The 26,763-nt window shown below is 46.0% G+C and overlaps 1 protein-coding gene across 2 annotated transcripts in view; it reads right to left on the bottom strand.

The window, feature by feature from the left end:
* The window catches only part of LOC137425027 (guanine nucleotide-binding protein G(i) subunit alpha-1), a 232,545-nt gene that overhangs the window by 7,487 nt on the left and 198,295 nt on the right, over window positions 1-26,763 (bottom strand). For both annotated transcript variants that reach the window (XM_068113031.1, XM_068113030.1), the window contains exon 6: window positions 2,719-2,847. In XM_068113031.1, the coding sequence (XP_067969132.1) occupies window positions 2,719-2,847 (129 nt within the window). The remainder of the gene's footprint in view (window positions 1-2,718; window positions 2,848-26,763) is intronic.

Below are 26,763 nucleotides of genomic sequence, written 5' to 3'. Positions count from 1 at the left end.
TAGAAATCAGAAGACTGCGGTTCCAAGACAGACCTATCGTCCGGGGGGCTCGAGGCAGACCACCGCCCCCATGCCTTGGCAGACCACGAGGTTCTCCTCCAGGCCTACTTGCACTTTTTGCCATAAACCTGGACACTTGATGTCCAACTGTTATGCTCTGGGAAAGGAAAATCAGGAGCGGAGTTAGACAAGTACGACTCCAAATGCAATGGCCATTGTGAGAAATCGCCCTCAAAAGGGTTACCAACCATTTATTTCAGAGGGGTTTGTGTCACTGGATGGAACCTCGACTAACCGGAGACCTGTTAGGATATTGAGGGACACAGGAGCACATCAATCTTTAATGCTTGAAGGCATTTTGCCATTGTCCGAGGAGACGGCAACTGGGGATAGTGTTCGTTTACAGGGGATTGGTGGCTGTGTTAGTGCTCCACTTCATGTCATCCATTTGGAGTCCGATTTGGTGTCAGGACCGGTCACCGTCGTTTTACAAGCCACTCTTCCTGTAGAAGGAGTATCTTTTGTTCTCGGGAATGATTTGGCCGGTGGCCAAGTTTCTGGTAACCCGATGTTTGTTGAAAAGCCTAGTAGGAAGTGCCCTGAAGAGAAGAGGAAATACCCTGAAACTAAGTGTCAGCACACGCACGTCAGGGATGGAGTCAATATTGGCAAGCTCTTTGTAGGGGGACTGAACTTCAAAACAAAGGAAGAGGTTCTGGAGTCTACCTTCAGCAAATATGGACCGCTTTTGGAAGTGCTGCTGATAAAAGACAGGGAGACACAAAAGTCAAGAGGGTTTGGCTTTGTCACGTTTGAAAACTCAAAGGACGCCAGAGTTGCAGAAAAGGATCTGAATAGCAAGGAGTTGGATGGTCGGACCATCACAGTAGGGAAGGCATTTCCTAGGGGTCGAGGGGGCTACCGAGGAGGACCACGGAGTAGTTGTGGTGGTGGCCGCAATCGATATTATTATGGAGGCTTCCAGAGTTATGGCAGCTCCCGAAGGAAGGATTATCAGAGCAGTGGCCGAGAAGGAGACTGCCATTCATGTGACTACAGAGACAAGTGGTCCAACCGTGATTGTTAGGAAAGTTAGAAAGAGTTGAAGCACTGAATGCTGCGGAGCAGCCGAGCCAAGATTCCTACACGGATTAACCATGAACGCCACGTTCCTAAGGGCATCCATGTAGTGAACTTTCCTACACGGATTAACCGTGAACTCCACGTTCCTAAAGGCGTCCAGGTAGTGAATATGTCCAGGCCTCACCACCCAACCACCATGGAACCTGGCCCTCAGCTCGGCCTCCCAGAAAAAGTGCTATTGATTTGCTTGACTTTGGATTTTTGATCAACCCCTGAACCTTCATTCAAAAGAAACTAAAAGTAAAAAAAAATCAGAGGTTGATGAGATGGAGTTTGGCTTTGCAGGGGTAACTTGGAAATTGAACATGTAAAGGGCAGGGACAATGTCGTTGCTGATGCTTTGTCCAGAGTGAATTATCTTTGGAAATCTCTGTAAGATGTTCGAAGCTTGTTGCTTTATTTTTGGGGAAACATTGATTGCTTGTGTTGGTTTCAAGAATTTTCCTACAAAGAAAGTTTTCGCTGTGTTCAAACTTTCTTTCTTGAGGGGGGGAAATGTTATGGATTCGGCCCTAATTATTGTTGGTATTATTATTATTGTTGGTTCTCAGTAAGGGTTATTGTGGTTAAAAGGTTTAAAAGCGCTCCTGGTAAAATGTGGCCGGAAATCGGATGGTGACCCGGAAGGCAAAGGGAGCGAGGAAGAAGAGCGCGTGAGGGAGAGGTGAAACGAGGCGTTTGGTAACAGCTCTGCACCCAGCGTGGTCGAGCGTCCACGAGGAGGGAACTTTGAGTCTTGGAAAGGAATCTCGTCCGATCGTTGATATCGCTGGTGTCGGGGAAAAGCCTGCGAAGCCAGATACAGGTGGGAGATTCCGGAGAATCTTCGCCTAGCGGCTGCGGCCCGAGGAAGATCCGACCGCCATTTCGGGGACCTCACGCGTCGTTCGCGGACCCTTGGTTAGTCGCATCTGCTGGTCCCGCCCTCCGGTGGTTTGCCGAGGAGGTGTGTGCGCGACAGCGGCCTTTGAAGAATACGGTGCGGTTCGCGACTGCATGGTGTACGTGCACGTTTGGATAGCGTCTTTGGGATTCCTCTTTCCACCGCCAATTGGGGTTGGCTGGGACCATGTGACGGTCCCCGCCTTACCTACATCTCCTTACCCGCCTCATTGCCATCGCCTCTTCGCCGGGAGCACCGTTGTGTTCTAGAGACATTGAGAAGGGCTCTGCTTCAGTCCCTGGGGGTGCCGTGAATCTGAGCTAGGGTACCATCTTAAGATTGGATTGCAGGGTTGATTGCCCCCATTGTTGTATGGTGCTTTTTGTGTGCTTTTAATATATTGTTTGGTTCATAACCCTTGGAGTGGTTTCATTATTGATTAATTTCAACCAAGGATAACATATCTTTCTGCCGGGGACCCTCTCGGGGTTCGGAGGTTTACCGAGCCCAGGGGATAGGGGAGGACCCTGTAACACAAACCAGAGGTTTTTATTACACCCACCGACTTTGTTTATCTATACATTATGTGTCCACCTGTTCCCCACCACCTCCACTGTCAGTAACAAACGTATCCATTGTTGTTAAAATATTTCATGACCCTGGATATCTGTATATATAAAATTCACACTCACTTGAAGTGCAGATCTTTGAAGGTAAAATGCGTTTCCACAATACCCGTGGTTTTGACACGTGTACGGAGGACGTCCTGCTGTGTTGGAATGAATTTGTGTTGGGCGATTCGCTCCAAGTCATTCAGGTAGCTGCAAAAAATACAGTGGTGAGCAAGGGGGGATTAGTAACACATCTCATTAAATACGTACTAACACAGACACACATGCCAGTGTGTGCGTGTATATATAGAATTATAGATACGTACAGACTTGGCATTTAATATGGATTATATATTTTTTTCTTGACTTGGGTTTACTTTCTTAACTCAGTATATCAATCTGGTGAGTTTCTTTTACACTTTGGTGATTTATTTGTTAAAAGAACCATGTCACTGATTGTCTGTCGCAGCAAGAAGTCAACAACAGGATTATATCACAGGTTGCGTGGCAAAATGTACGGAGAGGTGCATTTGACGATTGGCTTCACAGTCGGGTATACAAGGGTTGTTGCGTTCTGTATTAGTGGAAGACAACTGCTGCACATCACCAAAAGTTATTGCCGCTTCCTCTGGAGATGGTCCGTCAACTCGACAATGCTGTTTGTCATGGAGTGGTGGCTTTACGAAATTACGGCATGAAACAGCGTGCTATTGCTCGGCGGTATGGCATCACTCAAGGTCAGGTGTCAAAGATCCTGAAACGAAATGCTCAGAGGGGTGTCCCTCCTTGAATACCGAGGTCAGGACGTCGCCGCAGAACCACAAGGAGGGATGATCGCCAGCTGCACCAGTTAATCCGCAATGGCCAAACCAAGTCAGCTAATCGGCTTAGGGCTGAGTGGCAGCAACTGACAAATGTACCTGTATCCAGAAGGCTAGTCAACCAACGACTGGTTCAAGCAAGCTATCGTGCCAGGCGGCCCCTGAGAAAGCCACACCTGACCAGACAACACCGCCAGCGCCGATTGCAGTGGGCCAGAGAGCACCGACAATGGCAGCCAGGACACTGGAATCACGTGATCTTCAGTGACGAGTCTAGATTTCTGGTCTATCGTCAAGATGGCCACGTCCGAGTGCGCAGACAAGTGCATGAAGCCTACAACAAAGATTGTATCGTGCCAAGAGTCCAAGCTGGAGGTGGTGGGGTGACCGTTTCGGTTGCTTTTCATGCAGGGGGCAAAACTGACCTGGTTGTTCTGAATGGAAACCTGAACCAGTTCAAGTACAGGGCAATTCTGGAAGAAACATTGTTTCCATTTGCTCGTGCAGCCTTTCGAGGAAACTTTGTCTTCCAAGATGACAATGCACGGCCTCATCGTGCTCGCATGATCCAACACTTTCTTGCTGACCGTGGTGTAGAGCATATGGCGTGGCCTGCCATGTCCCCGGATATGAATCCGATGGAGAACTTGTGGGCAGAATTAACACGTCAAATCGACCACTTGGACCAGCAGCCGACCTCTGTGCGTGAATTGCAGCAGGCTATCGTCACTGCATGTCAAGCGATACCTGTCCAAACCTTGGCAAATCTCGTGAACAGCATGCCTCAACGTGTACGTGCTCTCCTGAATGCTCGTGGGGGTTACACGAAGTACTGAACTGTAATTTTACTGTCTGTAATCCCAGTCGTAATTTAACTTTTGTTTTTGTTAAAAAAAAAATTGGCTAATGTCCAAAATAAAGAGATACTTCTGGAAAACGTACAGAAGTTTAACACAGTACTGTCCATGAATTGAGTTCGATATCAGTTTACATCACTTTCAAGAATCAATTTATTTGTTTCGAAATGTCAAATGTGGTTTTTGTTTCTTTTAAAGGTCACATTAACAAAATCTAGAATAATTTCAACATAATTACAATGAACTTTTGGTTCTAAGACATCTTGAAAAGTAAGTTCACCCCCACAAAAAAAAAATTCCATATTAAATGCCAAGTCTGTATATATACAGTGCGTATCAAAAAAAAGGTAATCCGAATTCAAGGGGTTAATATGCAAAGGTTATTTATTTTGACAATTTACATGTGGATTAATAATTAAGAGGAGATCCTCAGCTTTCCATTGATACCTTCCCTGCATCATTGCTGTCACACATGACCGAGTACATGTTCATTGAAAATGACAAGTTCATATCGCATTTTTACAAGTTTGGCTAATCGATGCAAGTCAGGATAATTGGTGCAAAATGAACGTCAGATGTGAACTTTTCTCAGGAATGATTGGCCTTTATGCACCCACACCTTCAACATGTCCACCTCCCCTTTCAACACAAAGCTCAGAGCGGCAGAGCATGCCCTGAACTGCTCGTCTCACCATAGCCGGGTCATTGCGCAAAGCATCCACTTCATGTCGAATACAGCCCTGCAATTTGTCAAGATCACGGGGAGGAGTTACGAACACCTTGTTCTTTAAATGTCCCCAAAGGAAATAATTACATGGTGTGAGGTCAGGTGATCTTGACGGCCATTCCACTGCATGGTTGAGGGCGATGACTCGGTCTCCAAAGAGCTCCCTCAGTCGATCTTGGACAGCGACAAGACGATGTGCTGGGGCGCCGTCTTGGGCCCACCAGAGATATCTGAAGACACCACGAACCTGTCGCTCAAAGTTCTCCTCCAGCTGCGGTAAAACTTCATCATTGATCATCTGCAGATACCTGTTACCATTGACATTCCTTTGAAAGAAAAATGGTCCGATCACCTGACCACTTCCACAAAGTCCCAACCAAACAGTCCACTTTTGTCGAATCATGTTGGTGTCAAAATTGAATTCTGTGGGTTGTCCTGTCGGTGCATATTCAAGAACATTATGGGTATTGACCTTGCCGTCCATGGCGAAAGCAGCTTCGTCACCGATAAGGAGATACCGCATGAAATTGACATCTGCTTCGCAATGTGCTATCAACCATCTGGCAAACACCAGGCTCCTGGCAAAATCCCCTGGCGTAAGTTGATGCCGGATGTGAATCTGATATGGATGTTGGTGGAGGTCCAGTCTTGTGATTCGGTTGAATGTTGCCTTAGGCAATTCCGTCCCATTTCGTCTTGCGCCGGTATCCCGAGGATGCTCCAAAACCTGCTGCCTTACTGCTGCAATGTTCATTTCTGATCGCCCAGTGCGCCTCCTACCAGAATTCTCCTTGTTGCGGTTGAGGCTAGAGTCCCAAGGGTTATGCCATGCTCTTGGTATTTTCTAACATTCGCCCAGATGGTTTTGGCTGCTGGAGGCTCCTGTTCTGGGAAACGTTCCCTGAATGCATCACGAGTTCGCTGCAAACTTCCAGTTTGGTGAAAGGTTGTAACCACGAAGGTCCGCTGTTCAGTCGTAAGTTGAACCATCTTTTCAATGACTCAGACTGTCTCTAAACCCATACACTGTAGGCCTATCTTAAATACCCATCTTAAACAAAGGATGACACAACTGACGATTACCAGACCAGCTTAACAATTCTTCATTATCAACTAGGCAGTCGACAAGTAATGCGTCCATTTGAAACTGTCTTGCATCGATTAGCCAAACTTATAAAAATGCGATTTGAACTTATCATTTTCAATGAACATGTACTCGGTCATGTGTGACAGCAATGATGCATGAAAGGCATCAATGGAAAGCTGAGGATCTCCTCATAATTGGTAAACCACATGTAAATTGTCAAACTAAATAACCTTTGCATATTAACCCCTTGCATTCGGATTACCTTTTTTTTGATACACACTGTATGTGTGTGTGTGTATATATATTAGCGGCTGCGGCCCGAGGCCTCATCGTGCGCAGATCCATTGTTGTTAAAATATTTCATGACCCTGGATATCTGTATATATGTTATAAATCTCTGTATAAAATATTTCATGACCCTGGATATCTGTATATACAGCACCCTTTCATGTATGTGTATATATATATATATATATATATATATATATATATATATATATATATATATATATATATAGATATATATATATATATATATATATATATATATTGTTACAGACGCGGCTTTTAGATGTTATATTGACCGAGCGGTGGTGTATTTAACCGCGTCCGAACAGTTACTCCCCGATTAAAACCCGATTTCACCCGACGTTGACCAGATCGCCCCACGGATATTCAATCGGGAAATCTCTAAAGCGATCGCAAGAGAATGAAAAAGAAGAAGAAGAATACGGAGGAAGAACAGATTTATTATACACACACAAGCAAAGGATGGAAGAAACAGTGACACAGCGAATCCTTAACTTACACTATTCATTTTTACTTAGCCCCAAGACAAACGAGCAGGACAGGACGTTCACACTTACACAGGGGATAATGCAGGCAGGTAAGGCTTGAGATGGAGGCAAGGTCGGGAGGCCGCCGTTCGCAATTCCTCGCGGTTTTGGCGGGAAACCCTCCGTCGCGTATCCACTGCGGGAGACGCCACGCGCTGGTTCGGCACACCTGCTCCTTTTCTTGGGGTGGGGCCGTCTCTCTCCTTTCAGCGCGTCTCTCCAAAGCTGGTTTCCTTGCCGAGTACCTCTCCTCTTTGGCTTGGAGCGTTTCGCATCTCACCGCCTCTCTTTGGTGCAGCCTCTTTGCTCCTCTCCCAGGGTCATCTCCAGCTCATCTCCAGTCATCTCCAGTCATCTCGCAAAGCAGTCCCTTACAGTCGCTTTTATCACCTCGGCCGAAATCAAGCCGCCGGCTCCGAGGGCACGCCTACCGGGTCGATCACCGCGGTGTTGATTGGCTGTTAGGGCCGGTTCACTCCTTCCCTCTTCTGACGAGGTGGAGACACGCCTTTCTTCTCCAACCTTACCTCGTGGCCAATGGTGGTTGAAGAGAAAAACCGACCAAAATGCGGAAGGCAAATGGAAGGGAGGTTTTGGGGAAATTGGAAGGGCCTACGCTTATTTTGTTTGATACAATGCAAAGTCAATCTAGTGGGAAAACACATACTTAGCCTACATGGAATAAGGAAATACACTATTTAAAAGATATATCGTGGCCTGCGTGTACTTTTCATGCAATTTAACTAGGACGCTGACTGCGACCATTATTTACATTACAGGGTGGTACCGTACGTTTGTAACGTTCACATTGTAACGTTTCCACTTCGTTACACTTCCTCCAAAATTGTTACACTTCTCAAATTCGTTACACACTTCTCAAATTCGTTACACACTTCTCAAAATCGTTACACTGCACCCCCCTTTCTTCAGGTCCGTCCTCGGGCCTATTAAACTTTAACTTAGTGTGACACGTAGGTGTAATTCCCTCTACAATTAACCTGACCCTGAGTGTGACAATTTTAAAACACAAATAAGTATGTCCCCCTATTGCATTGCATCCTGTCTAACAGACTCAAGCCCACAGCTAACCGAATTACGGGATTGTTCTCAAACTATACATTTACGGTGGGGAGCATTATTTACAATGACGTGATTTCTTATTTACAACGCAACCCAGGACCTGTGTTTTTTGTTTTTTTTCTTAGGGAACAAGAAAAAGAAATTCCTGTTGGGAGGGAGGAGACAGCACGCATTGCATCGATGCACCAGTACCAATACCACCAAAGCACCCAAAAGCACCAAACACCACAAAGCACCCAAAAGCACCATCCAGTGCGCAGTCACCATGGCTCATAATAAACACAACAAAACAACTGGTGGTGGTCTTCTCTTTCTCTGCTGGGCCGGTGTTCTTTCCGACGTCTTCTGGCTTCATGCGGCCTAGTTGGAAATAATAAAAAGCACAACTTGTGTCCATTTTTATTTAGGGCCTCAGGGGCCAACCAAGGGTGGTCCACCTGTCTGGCATAGGTGCCACCTTACCGAGGTCCGCAAGCAAGATTCCCTGGCCACTATGGCCGGTTTCCAACAGAGGTGCCCTGCCCCAGAACCTGGGGTCCATCAAGTGGTACTTGGCCGCAGAACAGCGGTCCATAAAGTGGTACATCAACGCAATGCATGCTGGTTCTGGGAATCTCGGGCGCACAATGGCCACCTCACGCACGCTCCCCTCGGCACCCAATGGCGCACAGGTCATGTGGGAGACAAGAGAAAGACAATTGAGCGAGGGGTAAGGTCACAAGGGTACACGTCAATAAGGCAATGCAAGGTGAAATGCGTACGGAGGCCGAAGTGAGAAAGCTCGTCCCTACCGTACGTCACCCCCCTGTCACCTACCCTACCCTTGTTCTCACCCCATATGTACAAAAATCTACCCATTTACAAATTCGTCACTACTGTCACGTCTTCCCCATATTTCCCCTATACCAAATTCGTCTCCACAATCCCTTTACTTCAAAATTTGCCATCACCAATTCATCATCAATCCTCATAAGGAGGGAGAGATGGAATTACGCACAATGTCACACCCACGTCATGATGCGTCTCACAATCCAAACATTTGCATCATAAAAAATAATCAAAACATGGCATGGTGTGGAGTACCTGTCACCTCCGGTGAGTGGATGCAGATGGTGCGAGGAGATCCTTCATCCTAACTATCCTCTAAATGACTTTAACACACTTTACACTACCCGGGGTCTCTCCCTGCCAATCCATTGGCCAACTTACACTATGGGTTCTAATAACCAATTCCCATTGCCCAACTGTGGTGCTTCTCAATTTGGGGTCTCACTCCCCCGATTCATCTCCCGGTGCTCTAGCACAATTTCTGGGCTGCGACGTGTACCTCTCCCAACAGGTCTACCCACCTGCACACCTCCACCACTGTAGTTGCCACCCGAGCTTACCTAGCTCCTCACCCTAACCTAACTAACTGGGGACAGCCCCTCTCCTGGCTCTGTCACCCCATGGTGCCCTCTGGCACTGGGCTACCCGGGTCCGTCCTCCGGATCCTCGGGCCCCATCCACAACAACTACTACCGGCTCCCAGAGCCCACCTGCGGCCTCACCTGGCCGACATCCTCACAGTGGTGGAGTGCCCAAACCAACTACACACACTAACAGGCTACACGCCCAGCCATTTCCACAACACCAACGCACCCATCCACATACCATTCTGTCACCCGCACCACAGATGCCAATATCCAACCACAATTTACCTGTACCCTCTACCTAACACTTACACTACCCGCCCCGGGTATCCGTGATGGGGTCCACTCTTCCCCCATTCACACCTTCGCACCATCCACTCCACTCCACAATTTCCACCATTCTCACTCCACGACCATCCATTCCAATACTCCAGATATTCCACACTACCATTTATTCCACACAGCCACATACACCTGTTGTTGCACACCTGTGCAATCCTACCTGGTGCCACCTGCACCCTCCTCCTCTTCCTGGACCATTTGGTCAACACAACACGCAATCACCACTACTCCCTCATACACTGCTCCACACACCTGTTCAGTTGCACACCTGTGCAATCACACCTGTTCAATTCTCACACACACGGCATCATCTCAGCTAACTACTCCCCTCTGAAACTTGCGCTTCCCAGTCGTCCCTTTAAACTATTGCGCTCCCACGTCATTATCATCCACCCTAATCTACCTGCGTCCCCACTACAGGTATCAGTCACTAACTAAACTTAACGTTACCTAATGTCATCTTCGCTAGATCCCTATCATTATCCAAGCCCTCCCTGGCTCGGTTGTCACAGCCACCCCATAAACTATTGCGCATTTGCCCCATCCGTGAGGGATGGTGGATTTGCCATCCCACCACATCGGGGGTCTTTCACTATCAATTTTGCTTACCAAATTCCAACCAATTCAAAAATTTTCCATTTACTGCCAATTCTATTCACTTTTCTAAATTTCGTTTCAAATCACTACCATCATCATCCGTCTACTTATTACATCCTCTCGGTGCGCCAATTCACATCTACAGCCCGGCTTCGTACAGCCGAGCAATGAACGCGGGTTCTTTTGTGCCAGCGGCTGGATACGTCCCGCATTCGGGGCAGGGACGGGGGCTTACCCGGGCCGAGATCCCACGCACCACCTCGGCGTGGAGCCATCCAATGTCCCGATCTCGACCTGCCGGCACGTCTCAATAGAAAGTGGTCGCCATGACGACCCTTCCTATCGAGCTGCCCGCTCCGCCTAGTGGAGCACGGACGCGGCCGTTCCAAGCGAGGCCCAGCGTGGATCGCGCACGGCGGTCCTTTCGAACCCGCCGTGGCTCGGATCCCCGCTGGTTCTCGCGGCACGCGAAGCTGCCCGACGCGCACCGAGGGCCCGAGTCGGCTATAAGTCGTTCTAACCTCTAGCCTGGTTACCGTCGACGCTTCACCTGGATTCTTACAAGCATACGCTACCCCTTTCTTGCTCATACATGCAGCTGTTTCCATGCTCCTCGTCGTACCGTTCCTTACACACCTCGGTACACTCATTCCTCTCCCAGCCTTGGTCACACACCCGACCACCGAACACTTTGGCACACATTCGTTGGTCGCACACCTCACCAATACACCTCTTCGCGCCCCCTCCTCGGTCACTTCCTCCGTGACTATCACAGGTGTGCTCTCATTCGCACACCCAACCACGTGCCTCACCACCAACTCAAATGTGCCTTCCCACACACGCTCTACCATTCCAGGTGTGCATCCTTCCATTCCAGGTGTACATCCTCGCTCACCTGTCATAACCAACTCACGCTCCGTTTCACTCTCACTACTCTCACCTCCACTCTTGACAGCGCACTCACCCTTACTCTCGACGGCACACTCTTTCCTCATGCACCCGTCCGTTACACACCTTTCTCGCGCACACTCTCCCGTTACACCCTCTGTAACACTCACCACAGGCATGCACTTCCTCGTTACATCCTCTGTAACACTCACCACAGGTCTACACTCTCTCGTTACATCCTCTGTAACACTCACCACAGGTGTACACTCTCTCGTTACTTCCTCCGTAACACTCACCACACCGCGCTTCCATGTACCCCCTCGCACACGCGCTTCGACCAACTCACTCTTGACGGCACACTCACTCCTCGGCGTGCACTTTTTCCTCACACACCCCATGGTCGGACATTCTCGCACACCTCTTTTTTCGCACACCTGACCTGTCACACACTTCACCAACGGCCTTTCACGAACACCCGGATCCAAACCAATCCCCAAGCCGACTGAAGCTTTCCTCACATCATGTACATTGCCACTCACCTCCGTACCTCGTCGCACCTCCTCTGCCACCTGCAAACTTTTTATTTGGTTAGTGAGCACCGCATCATGATTTGAACACAGACCTTGTACATATTCCATGACTTCCTCCTTTATCTCCCTCTTAGCTTCCCTCCGTCTCTTCTTAATTTCACTCACCCCTTCTTCCACCTCCTCTAATTTTTCCTTTACCTCCTTTAGCTCCCGGTGCGCCCCCTCGATTTCTTCCTCCATCGCTACTTTAACCGTTTCTATGTGCGTCCTTACCTCCCGGTCCTTCGTCTCCATTACTTCTGTCACTTCTTCCAACCTCTTCGTCAATCCCTCATGTACCATTTGACATTCCTTTTGTGTCGCTATTAATTCATTTTTAATGTCCTTTTGTGTTGCTTTTAAACCCCTCGATGATTGCAGTGTTCTTTTCCACTTGGTCCGCTAGTTCCTTTTGTCCCACTGTCAGCTGTTCTACTCCTTTCGTCAGATCTTCTATTCCCCCCTGTAACTTTGCCGTATTATTTCTCACCTCTTTCTCTATACGCTTTTCGCCTCGCTTTACCTCCTCGCGTAGCCCCGAGACCTCCTCACTCACCCCTCGTCGTATTTCCTCCATCTGGTTCCCCATCTGTTCGATTTCCCGGGCGGATTGTTCCCCTATTTCCCGCAATTTGTCCTCCATTCTATTTTCTAACCCCATTAACCCATTTTTTTACCTCTTTTATCCCGTTGTCTACCCTCAAAATTATTGTCTAATTTCCCAAATTTCCTGTCTAACCCCTCACCAGTACCCCTCGCTTCGTCCCTCATTACCCCCATTTGCCCCATAATTCTGCTTTCCATTTTTTCACTATCAGCCCTCCTTTGCTCACTCTGCAGGTTGAGGGACGCCTGCATTTGTACTATACTGTCGTTTTCTTTCTGCATTTCCACCATGAATTGGGCCATGAAGGCTTGCATTTGGGCCGCGCTCATTGGTTCCGCGACCGTGGCCCCCTCAACCACGTGCGCGAGGGCGCCATTCTGTGCGTCTGAAACCTCCGCAACCACATTGCTATTTTTCTCCTCCTCCTAATCCTCCATATACATTTCCCCGAGGTCCTGGGTCGATTCCACCCTGTCTATCTCTCCCACCGACATCCGATCGCCTTGATTGTCCATGGCGCGATCTCAAAATTCGGGTTTTGCTTTATAAAACAAAATAAATTTCGGCAGCTTGTAATTTTGAGCGCGTTAAGCGCGCTTCGGGTCCGATTTCCCTCCTCGACACCAATTGTTACTCTAATAGTACAATTGGTGTTCCAAAATTTGGGCCTAACAAATTTAGTCCCAGGTTCGAATCCAACTCCTCGACACCAATTGTTACTGTACTAACACAATTGGTGTCCACAATTTGGGCTAAATAAATTTAGTCCCAGGTTCGAATCCCACCTCCTGACTACCAATTGTTACAGACGCGGCTTTTAGATGTTATATTGACCGAGCGGTGGTGTATTTAACCGCGTCCGAACAGTTACTCCCCGATTAAAACCCGATTTCACCCGACGTTGACCAGATCGCCCCACGGATATTCAATCGGGAAATCTCTAAAGCGATCGCAAGAGAATGAAAAAGAAGAAGAAGAATACGGAGGAAGAACAGATTTATTATACACACACAAGCAAAGGATGGAAGAAACAGTGACACAGCGAATCCTTAACTTACACTATTCATTTTTACTTAGCCCCAAGACAAACGAGCAGGACAGGACGTTCACACTTACACAGGGGATAATGCAGGCAGGTAAGGCTTGAGATGGAGGCAAGGTCGGGAGGCCGCCGTTCGCAATTCCTCACGGTTTTGGCGGGAAATCCTCCGTCGCGTATCCACTGCGGGAGACGCCACGCGCTGGTTCGGCACACCTGCTCCTTTTCTTGGGGTGGGGCCGTCTCTCTCCTTTCAGCGCGTCTCTCCAAAGCTGGTTTCCTTGCCGAGTACCTCTCCTCTTTGGCTTGGAGCGTTTCGCATCTCACCGCCTCTCTTTGGTGCAGCCTCTTTGCTCCTCTCCCAGGGTCATCTCCAGCTCATCTCCAGTCATCTCCAGTCATCTCGCAAAGCAGTCCCTTACAGTCGCTTTTATCACCTCGGCCGAAATCAAGCCGCCGGCTCCGAGGGCACGCCTACCGGGTCGATCACCGCGGTGTTGATTGGCTGTTAGGGCCGGTTCACTCCTTCCCTCTTCTGACGAGGTGGAGACACGCCTTTCTTCTCCAACCTTACCTCGTGGCCAATGGTGGTTGAAGAGAAAAACCGACCAAAATGCGGAAGGCAAATGGAAGGGAGGTTTTGGGGAAATTGGAAGGGCCTACGCTTATTTTGTTTGATACAATGCAAAGTCAATCTAGTGGGAAAACACATACTTAGCCTACATGGAATAAGGAAATACACTATTTAAAAGATATATCGTGGCCTGCGTGTACTTTTCATGCAATTTAACTAGGACGCTGACTGCGACCATTATTTACATTACAGGGTGGTACCGTACGTTTGTAACGTTCACATTGTAACGTTTCCACTTCGTTACACTTCCTCCAAAATTGTTACACTTCTCAAATTCGTTACACACTTCTCAAATTCGTTACACACTTCTCAAAATCGTTACAATATATATATATATATATATATATATATATATATATACAGACTTGGCATTTAATATGGAATTTTTTTTTTTCTTGACTTGGGTTTACTTTCTTAACTCAGTATATCAATCTGGTGAGTTTCTTTTACACTTTGGTGATTTATTTGTTAAAAGAACCATGTCACTGATTGTCTGTCGCAGCAAGAAGTCAACAACAGGATTATATCACAGGTGGCGTGGCAAAATGTACGGACAGGTGCATTTGATGATTGGCTTCATAGTCGGGTATACAAGGGTTGTTGCGTTCTGTATTAGTGGAAAACAACTGCTGCACGTCTCCAAAAGTTATTGCCGCATCCTCTGGAGATGGTCCGTCAACTCGACAATGCTGTTTGTCATGGAGTGGTGGCTTTACGAAATTACGGCATGAAACAGCGTGCTATTGCTCGGCAGTATGGCATCACTCAAGGTCAGGTGTCAAAGATCCTGAAACGAAATGCTCAGAGGGGTGTCCCTACTCCAATACCGAGGCCAGGACGTCCCCGCAGAACCACAAGGAGGGATGATCGCCAGCTGCACCGGTTAGTCCGCAATGGCCGTACCAAGTCAGCTAATCGGCTTAGGGCTGAGTGGCAGCAACTGACAAATGTGCCTGTATCCAGAAGGCTAGTCAACCAACGACTGGTTCAAGCAGGCTATCGTGCCAGGTGTCCCCTGAGAAAGCCACGCCTGACCAGACAACACCGCCAGCGCCGATTGCAGTGGGCCAGAGAGCACCGTCAATGGCAGTCAGGACACTGGAATCACGTGATCTTCAGTGACGAGGTCCTAGATTTCTGGTCGATCGTCAAGATGGCCGCGTCCGAGTGCGCAGACAAGTGCATGAAGCCTACAACAAAGATTGTATAGTGCCAAGTGTCTAAGCTGGAGGTGGTGGGGTGACCGTTTGGGCTGCTTTTCATGCAGGGGGGCAAAACTGACCTGGTTGTTCTGAATGGAAACCTGAACTAGTTCAAGTACAGGGCCATTATGGAAGAAACATTGCTTCCATTTGCTCGTGCAGCCTTTCGAGGAAACTTTGTCTTCCAAGATGACAATGCACGGCCTCATCGTGCTCGCATGATCCAACACTTTCTTGCTGACCGTGGTGTAGAGCATATGGAGTGGCCTGCCATGTCCCAGGATATGAATCTGATACAGAACTTGTGGGCAGAATTAACGCGTCAAATCGACCACTTGGACCAGCAGCCGACATCTGTGCGTGAATTGCAGCAGGCTATTGTCACTGCATGGCAAGCGATTCCTGTCCAAACCTTGGCAAATCTCGTGAACAGCATGCCTCAACGTGTACATGCTCTCCTGAATGCTCGTGGTGGTTACACGAAGTTCTGAACTGTAATTTTACTGTCCGTAATCCCATTCGTAATTTTACCTTTTGTTTTTGTTAAAAAAAAAATTTGGCTAATGTGCAAAATAAAGAGATACTTCTGGAAAACGTACAGAAGTTTAACACAGTACTGTCCATCAATTGAGTTTTTTTTTTTGTTTTTTTTTTGTATACAAGATCGAGGCTCGTGAAAGAGCGAACATTAATCACACAGAAAGACAAACAGACACACAAAACAAATAACATCGGGAGCGGTAGACAAGATGGGGAGAGAGGGGGGAAGGACACAAACACAACATTTGAGAGCAGGGACCGAGAGACATGGAGACATCGAGAGAACTGTGGGAGGGAGAGGGCTTTGGGGGGGAGGCATGGGAAGAGGGGGGGGTGGGTGGGAGAGGTATAAAACATATGGACACTGCCAAGACTTCCAGGAAAGAAGTTAAATATATCGACTGAGTTCGATATCAGTTTACATCACTTTCAAGGATCAATTTATTTGTTTCGAAATGTCAAATGTGGTTTTTGTTTCTTTTAAAGGATACATTCACAAAATCTAGAATAATTTCAACATAATTCCAATGAACTTTTGGTTCTAAGACATCTTGAGAAGTAAGTTCACCCCCACAAAAAAAATATTCCATATTAAATGCCAAGTCTGTATATATATATATATATATAATATATATTTATATATATATATATATATATATATATATATATATATATAATATTATATATATATATGTATATATATACAATATACATACGTATATATATACAGTATATATATACATACATACATACCTATATATAGACATGTACATATAGAACCACCTTTAGAGGCCATTTTTCCCTGCACAGCAGGGGTTGGCCTTTTTCGGGCACCGTGGTCCCCTTTGTGAAGCAATGTTTTACAGCTGGATGCCCTTCCTGCCGCCAACTCTGTTAGTCGCCTCTTACAACAAGCAGGGAATTACCAGTGAACTGGTACTCAACTTGCCGACCTCAGAAGGATGACTGGCTGAGTCAACCCCCCTTGGCGTTAATTCAGTGATCGACCGGGATTCGAACCCAGGATCCTTGGATCCCAAGCCGCACCCTAACCGCAAAGCCAACACCAGGCTCTCATATACCAGAACCATGTCTTAATTTTTTCCTATGCAGCGCTTTCAGAGATGTGGAGGTGCAATTTTTTTTCCGGTTTTTCCAAGATGGCGGTCGAACCACGTGACCTATGACGTCATCATAATTTTTTATCTCACCAATTTATCCATGGATGACGCTCAACAAATTTCATCTTGATCGGATGAAGTTTTGTACTTGTCGAATTATGATGTCAAAATGGAGGCACCTATGACATCATCATTAACATTTTATTCCCAATGGAGAGTTCTTTACAATGAGCCATGTCTCAATTTTTTCTATTCAGTGCTTTGGGAAATATAGAGGTGCAAATGTTTTCGGTTTTTCCAAGATGGTGACCGAACCACATGATCTATGACGTCATAATTATCATAAAAAAATTATACAGGTAGAGTTGCACCTATGGTGAAAATTTCCTGTCAGTCAGACCAACGGTTGCAGAGAAAATCATATTTATTCTGTGCATACAAACAAACAAACAGACAGACACAAACTAGAAATCGGTCAGAGACCGAGGACTTGCCGGAATGTACTTTTTGATCTGCCATTTTGGATCATTGAAAGTAAATAATGACCTCTGCCAAAGTTCAAACGACGTGGGTTTAATCTCTACATGAGAGAATTCCACATGGCTATTAGGGCGGTGTATAAGCTAACAGATCGCTGTCTCCATCGATCGTGCCAAGGCCGTAACACCTATCGGCTCAAAATCCTTTTAACTGTTAACTTGGTAGTTTTAACGATGAAGGAAACACGTATCGGGAGTACATACGACATAGCGATTGTGAATGTGACAGCTCTGACCGTCTTTCGCTTCGCATCGCAGTGACGGCGAGCACCAACACGGCGGCTGTAAGATTAAAATCTGGCTTCAAGCCCCCTCACCACCCAAAATCTATTCCGGTGAATCTATTCCGGCAAGTAACCAACCAACCAACATACTTGCCGGAATCTATTCCGGCAAGTAACAAACGGACAAATAAACAGGCGTGAAAACATAACCTCCATCCACCTTTGGTGGAGGAGGTAACAAAATCAGGATGAAGGTCCCAATGAAAATCCGCCTCATCGCGGCTTCATTTAAACCGTCGAATCCTTCCAATGTATCACTCCGCCTCGCCCCGGCTTTACGCTGCGGTCACGATTTTCACGTTTTGGGTGACCTTGAGCTTGACCTTGGGCCTAGAGAGTTAAAAATTGGGCACAGTCTATTCCAGGGCAAGGCAAATATGTGTGTAAATTATGGCGATGTTATGTGCAACGATTTAGAAGTAGTACTGCGCACAAACAGACAGACAGACAGACATAGACAGACAAACCAACCAACCAACATACTTGCCGGAATCTATTCCAGCAAGTAACAAACGGACTCAAATGCAATACCCTCTCCTCTGGCGAGGGTAATCAGGAGATGACCAAGGCATTTTGGAGCGCAATGTTGAACCTAGTGTCAGAAAGCTGGGTCTCCGTCGAAGGTCATGGGTCTTGCAGCAGGACAATGACCCCAAACACACAGGAATGGTTCAAGACAAAACGCTGGACTGTTCTGAAGTGGCCAGCAATGAGTCCAGATCTAAATCCCATTGAACACCCGTGGGGAGATCTGAAAACAGCAGTTGGGAGAAGGCACCCTTCAAATCTGGGAGAACTGGAGCAGTTTGCACAAGAAGAGTGAACCAAGCTGCCAGTAGAGAGGTGTACGAAGCTCATTCATGGCTATAGGAAGCGCTTGACTGCAGTTATTTTGTCCAAAGGCAGTGAGTGCTACCAAATATTAAGTCGAGGGTGTCAATAATTTTGTCAATGCCATTTCTTTTTATTTTCTGATTTAAAAGGATATATTAAGTTCTGAATCAAAAACAAAGGTTCTGTAATATTAACAGTGAAATAAAGAATTGTGGAGGCCAAATATTTTGTCCATTTCAACTTATTTTTAGGGAAAATCATGAGTTATTTGAAAAGAGTTCAAGGGTGCCAATATTTTTGGCCACGACTGCATATATATACACACACATACATATACCCTGGTGTTGGGCTAGCGGCTAGGGTGCCGGCTTAGGATTCCAAGGATCCTGGGTTCGAATCCCGGTCGATTGCTGAATTAACGCCAGGGGGGTTGACTCAGCCTGTCATCCTTCCGAGGTCGGCTAATTGAGTACCAGTTCACTGGTAATTCCCTGCTTGTCGTTAAAGGCGGCAAAAAGGGTTGGCGTCAGGAATGGCATCCGGCCGTAAAACATTGCTTCAAAAAGGGGACCGAAAAACAACAACAACCACGGTTCCCGAAAAAGGCCAACCCCCGCTTTGCGGGGAAAAATGGCCTCTAAAGGTGGTTATATATACATATACAGGGTGTGCCAGAAATATGGTCATTTTTGAAATTTGTGGGAAGGAAATTAAAATTTGTATTTCAAAATAAATTCATTCATGATATTGAAGTACATAACATGCATTTTTTTTTTTTTTTTTTACTGATTTAGTTTTATTTTTTGCAGGCAGAACACTTTAGTGACCATGTGGAAATGGTCGGGTGAAGAACGCTCTTTCGCTATCAAAGCTTTTTACAAGAATAATGATCGTGCAACTGCTGCACAACGTCAATTCAAACTCCATTTCAATGTTCAACGTCATGGAAATGTGTCGTCTGTTCGTGCTATCAAGTTATGGGTTCAGAAGTTTGAGAGGACTGGTTCCACTTTAAAAGAGAAACCGCCGGGAGCACTCATATCAGTAAGAACGACACAAAACATTGAGCGTGTAAGGGAGTCAGTTTTGAGAAGTCCTCATCGCTCCAGCCGAAAGCATGCATCAGCCTTAAGAATTTCTCACACGTCACTACGCCGCAGATTGCATAAGGATTTAAACTTTTATCCCTATAAAATTCAAACTGTCCAGGAATTAAGCTAAGATGATGAGATTCCCCGCAATAATTTTTGTGAGGGAATGCTTGGCCATGTTACAGAACGTCCTGAATAAATGGCATCTTATAACAACACATGATTAATACGAGCAGTATTACATTGAGCTCAGGATGAAAGCCTTGTATGTGGTGAGGAGCTCAGGTGTGCCAAGGAAGGACTTCACATGACGGAGGGTGCCCAGTCGGCGACTGGCATTGGGGGCCAGCTTGGAAATGTGGTTTTCCCAGGAAAGATCATGGCAGATTGTGAGAACCAAGAGCTTGAGTGGCGAACTTATTGGAGAGGATTGTTGAGAACGTAGATGGGAGGGTTGTCCAGATGGTCTTTTCGGAGAGACATTGTAAGAGTGTGTGATTTGTCAGGATTGAAAGACATGTTCCACTTGTTTGACCAGTCTGTGATTTTGTCCAGGTCTGTAGAGAGTGAGGAGGCTACAGACTGCCGATCTGAGGGATGAGGTATGGTGGATTGATGGATGAGGTATGATGAGGAGGATTTCAGCCACACTCATTGATGACAGGTATATATAATCAAGCACACAGCAATGCAATCTCCGCAGACAAACATTGGCAGTAGAATGGGCCATACTGAAGAGCTCAGTAACTTTCAACGTGGCACCATCATAAGATGCCACCTTTCTAACAAGTCAGTTCGTCAAATTTCTGCCCTGCTAGAGCTGCCCCGGTCAACTGTAAGTGCTGTTATTGTGAAGTGGACACGTCTCGGAGCAACAACAGCTCAGCCGCGAAGTTGTAGGCCACACAAGCTCACAGAACGGGACCGCCGAGTGCTGAAGCGCGTAGCGCGTAAAAATCGGCTGTCCTCAGATGCAACACTCACTACCGAGTTCCAAACTGCCTCTGGAGCAACGTCAGCACAACAACTGTTAGTCGGGAGCTTCATGAAATGGGTTTCCATGGCCGAGCAGCCACACACAAGCCTAAGATCACCATGCGCAATGCCAAGCGTCGGCTGGAGTGGTGTAAAGCTCGCCGCCATTGGACTCTGGAGCAGTGGAAACGCGTTCTCTGGAGTGATGAATCACGCTTCACCATCTGGCAGCCCGACGGACGAATCTGGGTTTGGCAGATGCCAGGAGAACGCCACCTGCCCAAATGCATAGTGCCAACTGTAAAGTTTGGTGGAGGAGAAATAATGGTTTGGGTTGTTTTTCATGGTTCGGGCTAGGCCCCTTCGTTCCAGTGAAGGGAAATCTTAATGCTACAGCATACAATGACATTCTAGACGCTTGTGTGCTTCCATCATTGTGGCAACAGTTTGGGGAAGGCCCTTTCCTGTTTCAGCATGGTATGGAAGAACGGTATGGAAGAACTTGACTGGCCTGCACAGAGCCCTGACCTCAACCCCATCAAACACCTTTAGGATGAATTGGAATGCCGACTGCGAGCCAGGCCTAATCACCCAACATCAGTGCCCGACCTCACTAATGCTCTTGTGGCTGAATGGAAGCAAATCCCCGCACCAATGTTCCAACATCTAGTGGAAAGCCTTCCCCGAAGAGTGGAGTCTGTTATAGCAGCAAAGGGGGGGGGACCAACTCCATAGTAATGCCCATGATTTTGGAATGAGATGTGTGATGTCTGGGTGTCCACATACTTTTGGTTATTTAGTGTATGTAACTCATTATAGCAAAGTATTGCTATAAAGTATGCAGTATTTAATCTTGATTACACCTACTGTTCTTTCTTGACATAACTGACATAAATCTTGAGGATGTTAAATGTCCTGAACACTTCAAATTAAAAACATCAGAATATGACTGGGGAGAGGGTAGGAGTGGCTAAAAATAACTGAGAAAATATTAGAGGACAAGACTGCACCGGAGTAGAGAATGCTCATTGTACTCCAAATGATATCGAAGCCATGTCAGTTATCAATATTAGAATTAACTCTAATTTAATGCTGTAAGAGATCCAAATTAAGCCCAAATGTTGGCGCAGCAAAAATGGCAGGAACTCAACGTGCGCACACAGACTCGAGGAAATATAATAATTCAATGGGGAACATGAGACAGACAGCACAGAATCCCAAACACAAAGACAATAAATAAGCACACTACTTTACAATACTACCCCCTAAGTGCCACAACCAGCATTCACTTCCCACTCACGAAGGGAACCAAGTAAGTGGGAGATGCTAGATAGCCGGGACCTCATGAGGCCAGCAGCTGGTAGACCATTGAGTGGCAGGGGCAGACGGAAAGATTAGTGGCATCAAGCAGAGAGCAGGGTGAGTACCACAGAGCATACATCTGAACAACCAATTGAGGCTAAGAATCAGACAGCAAAAGATGCAGAGATGTGGAGCTCTATCTTCCGGACTCTATATCTTCGTCTTCACCACGATCACTTCTGTGTTCTGGCTCAGTGCATTTAAATACATTCGCACCCACTGGCGCCCATCTTTTTCCCAAAGGCGGACTGCGGATCAGCACACGTCCCATCAGCCAATGAGTACCCATGGCATGCATGACAGCAGCACCAGGCACCAATCATGGCTGCACATGCCTCACAGCCTGTCAGAGCACTGTGTTGATCCTCGTTGTGTCCTGGCAGGCATTCCTCGCCCCTATTGTCTCGCCTTTAAGAAGCAAAAAAGGCCTGCCCCGGCCCACTGGTTCTTTGTGATCCAATGTCATCTGCACTTACCTGGCCTCACCTGGTTCCAGACATAGGGGAATTCAAAAACGCAATGCATTACTTTCTATTCACCATTTTGGACAGCATTGCCACCCCAGCAACGCAACAACAAACAAAATACCCCCATAAACATAATACAGGGTTAAAAGTCCAATAACAACACAAACACAAACTGTGCTAAAGCCTTAAATTCTAACTACTACCCTCTAGCTCACAAATATAACAATATTTAACAAAACCCTAAGGAAAATGTACAGCAAAATGAAGAATTGGGTTCACAAGTCAATTTACAGTTTTTCTCACAACCTCTTTGAAAAATATAGCCTGGGGTTGGCTTAGTGGTTAGGGCACAGGCTTGGGATCTTAGGATCCTGAGTTCGAATCCCGGTCGATCGCTGAATTAACGCCAGGGGGGTCCGAGGTCGGCAAATTGAGTACCAGTTTGCTGAGATGAATGATAACAGTGTGTACCCCGGCTTAGAATAGCCACACCGTATCCCTGCGCATCATAAGAGGCGACTAAGGGTTGGCGTCAGGAAGGGCATCCGTCCATAAAAACATTGCCTCAAACAGGGAACCATAATTGTCATGGGGCCCCCAAGGCTAACCCCTGCTCTCGTGGGGAAAATGGCCTTAAAACGATCATTCATTCATTCATTCTCTTTGAAAAATATATTTATTTTGAAAGCAGGAAAAAGAAGAAAGCGCAAACCAAGCTTATAAAAAAGGATACACAAAGTGCAGCGATTTCTCATGGCTTAACCACTCAGCTCCACAATCACAAATTGCATAATTGGGCCACTGAAAAAGCTGCACAAAATGGTGCATTTGAATCCGTGCATGTGTAATGTGTTTACGTGTTCGAGATACATATCTGTAAGTTGCATTTGCATAAGTTAGTGTTCAAATTCCGATGTTTTTTCTTCCTATACAAGAACCAAATGCCAAAATCCCTTTTACTGCTCAAAACTTTGGCTATTTACTGATCTCCCAGCCCATTCAATTGCCTCATTACGTTAGTGCATACTCACTCTCTCCTCTAATACAAAGTGGTGGTTCATTATGTCACCCTCACTCCCTGCCCTACCAATGTCTACTCATGATTTTTAATACTCTCATTAAAATATTCCGGCTCCAGTTCCTTGGCAGTTTGAGGTCCCTGTTTTGGGGCCACAGGGAAGCCCTGCCTTTTTTACTATGAAAAAAGGTAAAAAGTCAAACATTTGAACAGCCTTGGACGTGCACCTTGACCCCATGGTCAAGGCACAACGTCAACAAGGCTGTCCCAATAACAATACACATGCGCCTCAACCCCGAGGGGGAAGCGCATGGTCATTCAAACGCATGCATCATGCCCCCCGAAGGGCCACAATGCATGGTCATACAATTGGGACCACTCCTCTTAATAGGAGTGAGACCCCTTAATCCACCGGCAGGGCATTACTCCTGCCAGGTCCGATTTGCATGCAGTTCTACGCGTCGCCACAGGGCGGCACACTGCGAAAAATCTTCATCTCTTGAGGTCATCTTGAGGTTTGAGGTTTGAGGTTTGAGGTTTGAGGTCATCTTCTCTGCTCCAAGAGGCCGTCTTCTAAACCTGAGAATACCTGTTTACAGCATTATATTGTGCAAGAGCTTTTGTTCATTGTTGGTGTTAATTTGTTTATAGTCTAACTATAATATATTTGTTTATAGTATAGTTGGTGTGGATCATACACAATTTTACACAAATCATACACAATGATCATAATTGTTGATACACAATTTGGTGTCTGTCTGTTTGTCTTTCTGTCTGACAATTTTTGACTGTGATACATTCGGTCGTTACTTATCCAATCTTAGCCAAACTCGACAGGAAGACTAAGGGTCACATAATGAAGGTTGTAGCAAATTCATTTGCTTCCCTCTCCAAAGGGGTTTCCTCCACCAAGAGGGTTTTCCCCACCAAAGGGGTTGCGTGTTGAGGTGTATATCCGTGTTAAGATAGATTTATCGTGGAGTTTTTCCCAGGCCGTTTCTAATAACAACGCTAAACATAACAAGTCAGGAGACGACGATGGTTCACGAGCGAGCGGTATTCAATGACAAAGGTCAAAACCGACATTGAAAATATATAAATAGGAATGTATTATCTGTTATGAGACTATTTAGCTATACAATACCGAAAATTCGGTTCGATTCCGACAACTTTGAAAATTTGACCTTTGTGACCTTGAAATGTCAAAACGAAGGTTACTGACCTTGAAATGATAGAAAATAATGTATAATCAGTTATGAGGTTAGTTAGCTACACAATACTGAAAATTCGGTTTGATTCCGACAACTTTGAAAATGTGACCTTTGTGACCTTCAAAGGTCAAAGGTCGAAGATTCTGAAATTTGTTGGAAAACTTGTATTTTATGATGTATGTGATAAAGCCTGATAATATAAGATCATGTGCGACATTTCACCCTATCAGGAAGCGAACAATGTAATAAAACCATCAAAAATTGACTTTTCTAAATTTCGTGACCTTGTAACCTTGACCTTGGGGCGAAAAGGAAAAATCGAGCTCTGTGGGGCTAGACACATGTCATTGGCCTAACCAAATACCGAAACACACGTCAGATTCTACCAAACCCCTCGGAGAAGATGTAGCTTGAACTCGATTATCCCCATAAAAGACATTTTTTTCGGGCGTCGCTCCGCCCACAATGGGCGCAATACGCCCACTCTAGGCAGGACACAACTAGATCATGATATAAACCTCCCACCAAAGTTTCATCAAGATCGCATGATATCATCGGGTAGTTATGCTGCGGACAGACAGACACACAGACACACACCCATGACGAATATAGTGGTCACTCTGTCTGATAACTAGTGAACCAATAGCATAATATTCATGCTATTACTGCTGATAATATCTAGAGTCCCTGTATAAAGAGTGTTGCGCCATGCGCTGACCCGAGATTTCTGGTCACGTGATTTCGTGGCGCCATTTTGTGTCTAACTTCACCGTGCGTGAACGTCAGCTTGGTACGGGAATGTTGTTTATTGCCAAACAAAATGACTGGTTGTTCTGCTTTTGGTTGTTCAAACCAATCTGGGAAATATAAGATGTATAGATTTCCAAGTGATAAAGTCAGAAGACAAATTTGGGAAGCGAAAGTCAGACGAAAGAGCTGGAAAGCGATCGACTCCTCGAGACTCTGCCAGGTAGGCCCACGCCGCTTGATGATCGATGTTCAAAAGCAATTCTATCTGCTCGGTTTTTTTTTGGTTGTCTGTCCGTTGAAAACCCTTTTAAAGGGAAGTGATTTGTGTTTGTTTATAATCTTCAAGGAGCTGACCAAAAATGCATTTCCGTGGGAAGAACCCTGCTCAATTTTTTTCGGCTAGTCCTAGCGGACCGCATATTGTCATTGATTGATGAAATGTCCCGGTACAGTGACATTGCCTGGTCTGCGGTTGGGTAGTCTGCGGGCAATGTCACCATGGGTGGACTGGCCATAGGGCATTTGGGCATTGCCCGGTGGGCTGGGACCGCTGGGTAAAAAATGGGCCGCTGGGCTGGAAAAAAAACTGCTGAAAATTTTTTTGTCACGGAAAACTTCTGGCTCTGCCTCCATCCCCGGGGATTCCCCGCTAAATATCAAAAGTTCAAAAGGTCGCCCCTAACGCCTCATTATAATATTACTAGCAACGGTACCCGCCCAGTAACACATACCAGAGAAAACAAATCGTTTGCGCAATGGGCTCTCCAATATTCGATGTGTTCACGGTTTGAATTACGTAACGTAACGTTTGTGACGATGTTTGTGACTTTTGTGTTCACGGTAGTGTTTGATGTGACGGTGTGAACGTAATTTTGTTATGTTTTTCGTTTTTATTTTCGTAATCGTTTAATGAACGCTTAATGAGCGTAAGAATAATGTTTAATGATCATTAGATGAATGAATGAATGTTATGAATAATGCCATGGCGTCACGTTGGCAGCAGTGACAATATAAAAATGTTTGCCAAGAACTTCAAAGAGAGAAAAGGAACTTTTATCAGCAATGACGTGTGTCCTGAAGTTCTAAGCTGAAGAAGAGGTACCTTACAAAATCATTCCATTTTTTTTTCCGAAAGAAAAGGGTACAGTTGATATCACCAATCACGATTTGAAACACGATGGAATAATATTTACCGATATGAACAGTGATGTGGTTTTTTTATTGAAATTCTAAAAA

Source organism: Myxine glutinosa, chromosome 4 (genome assembly GCF_964187855.1).
Source record: "Myxine glutinosa chromosome 4, kmMyxGlut1.1, whole genome shotgun sequence".
NCBI lineage: Eukaryota > Metazoa > Chordata > Myxini > Myxiniformes > Myxinidae > Myxine > Myxine glutinosa.
This window is presented reverse-complemented; position numbering and strand designations above follow the sequence as displayed.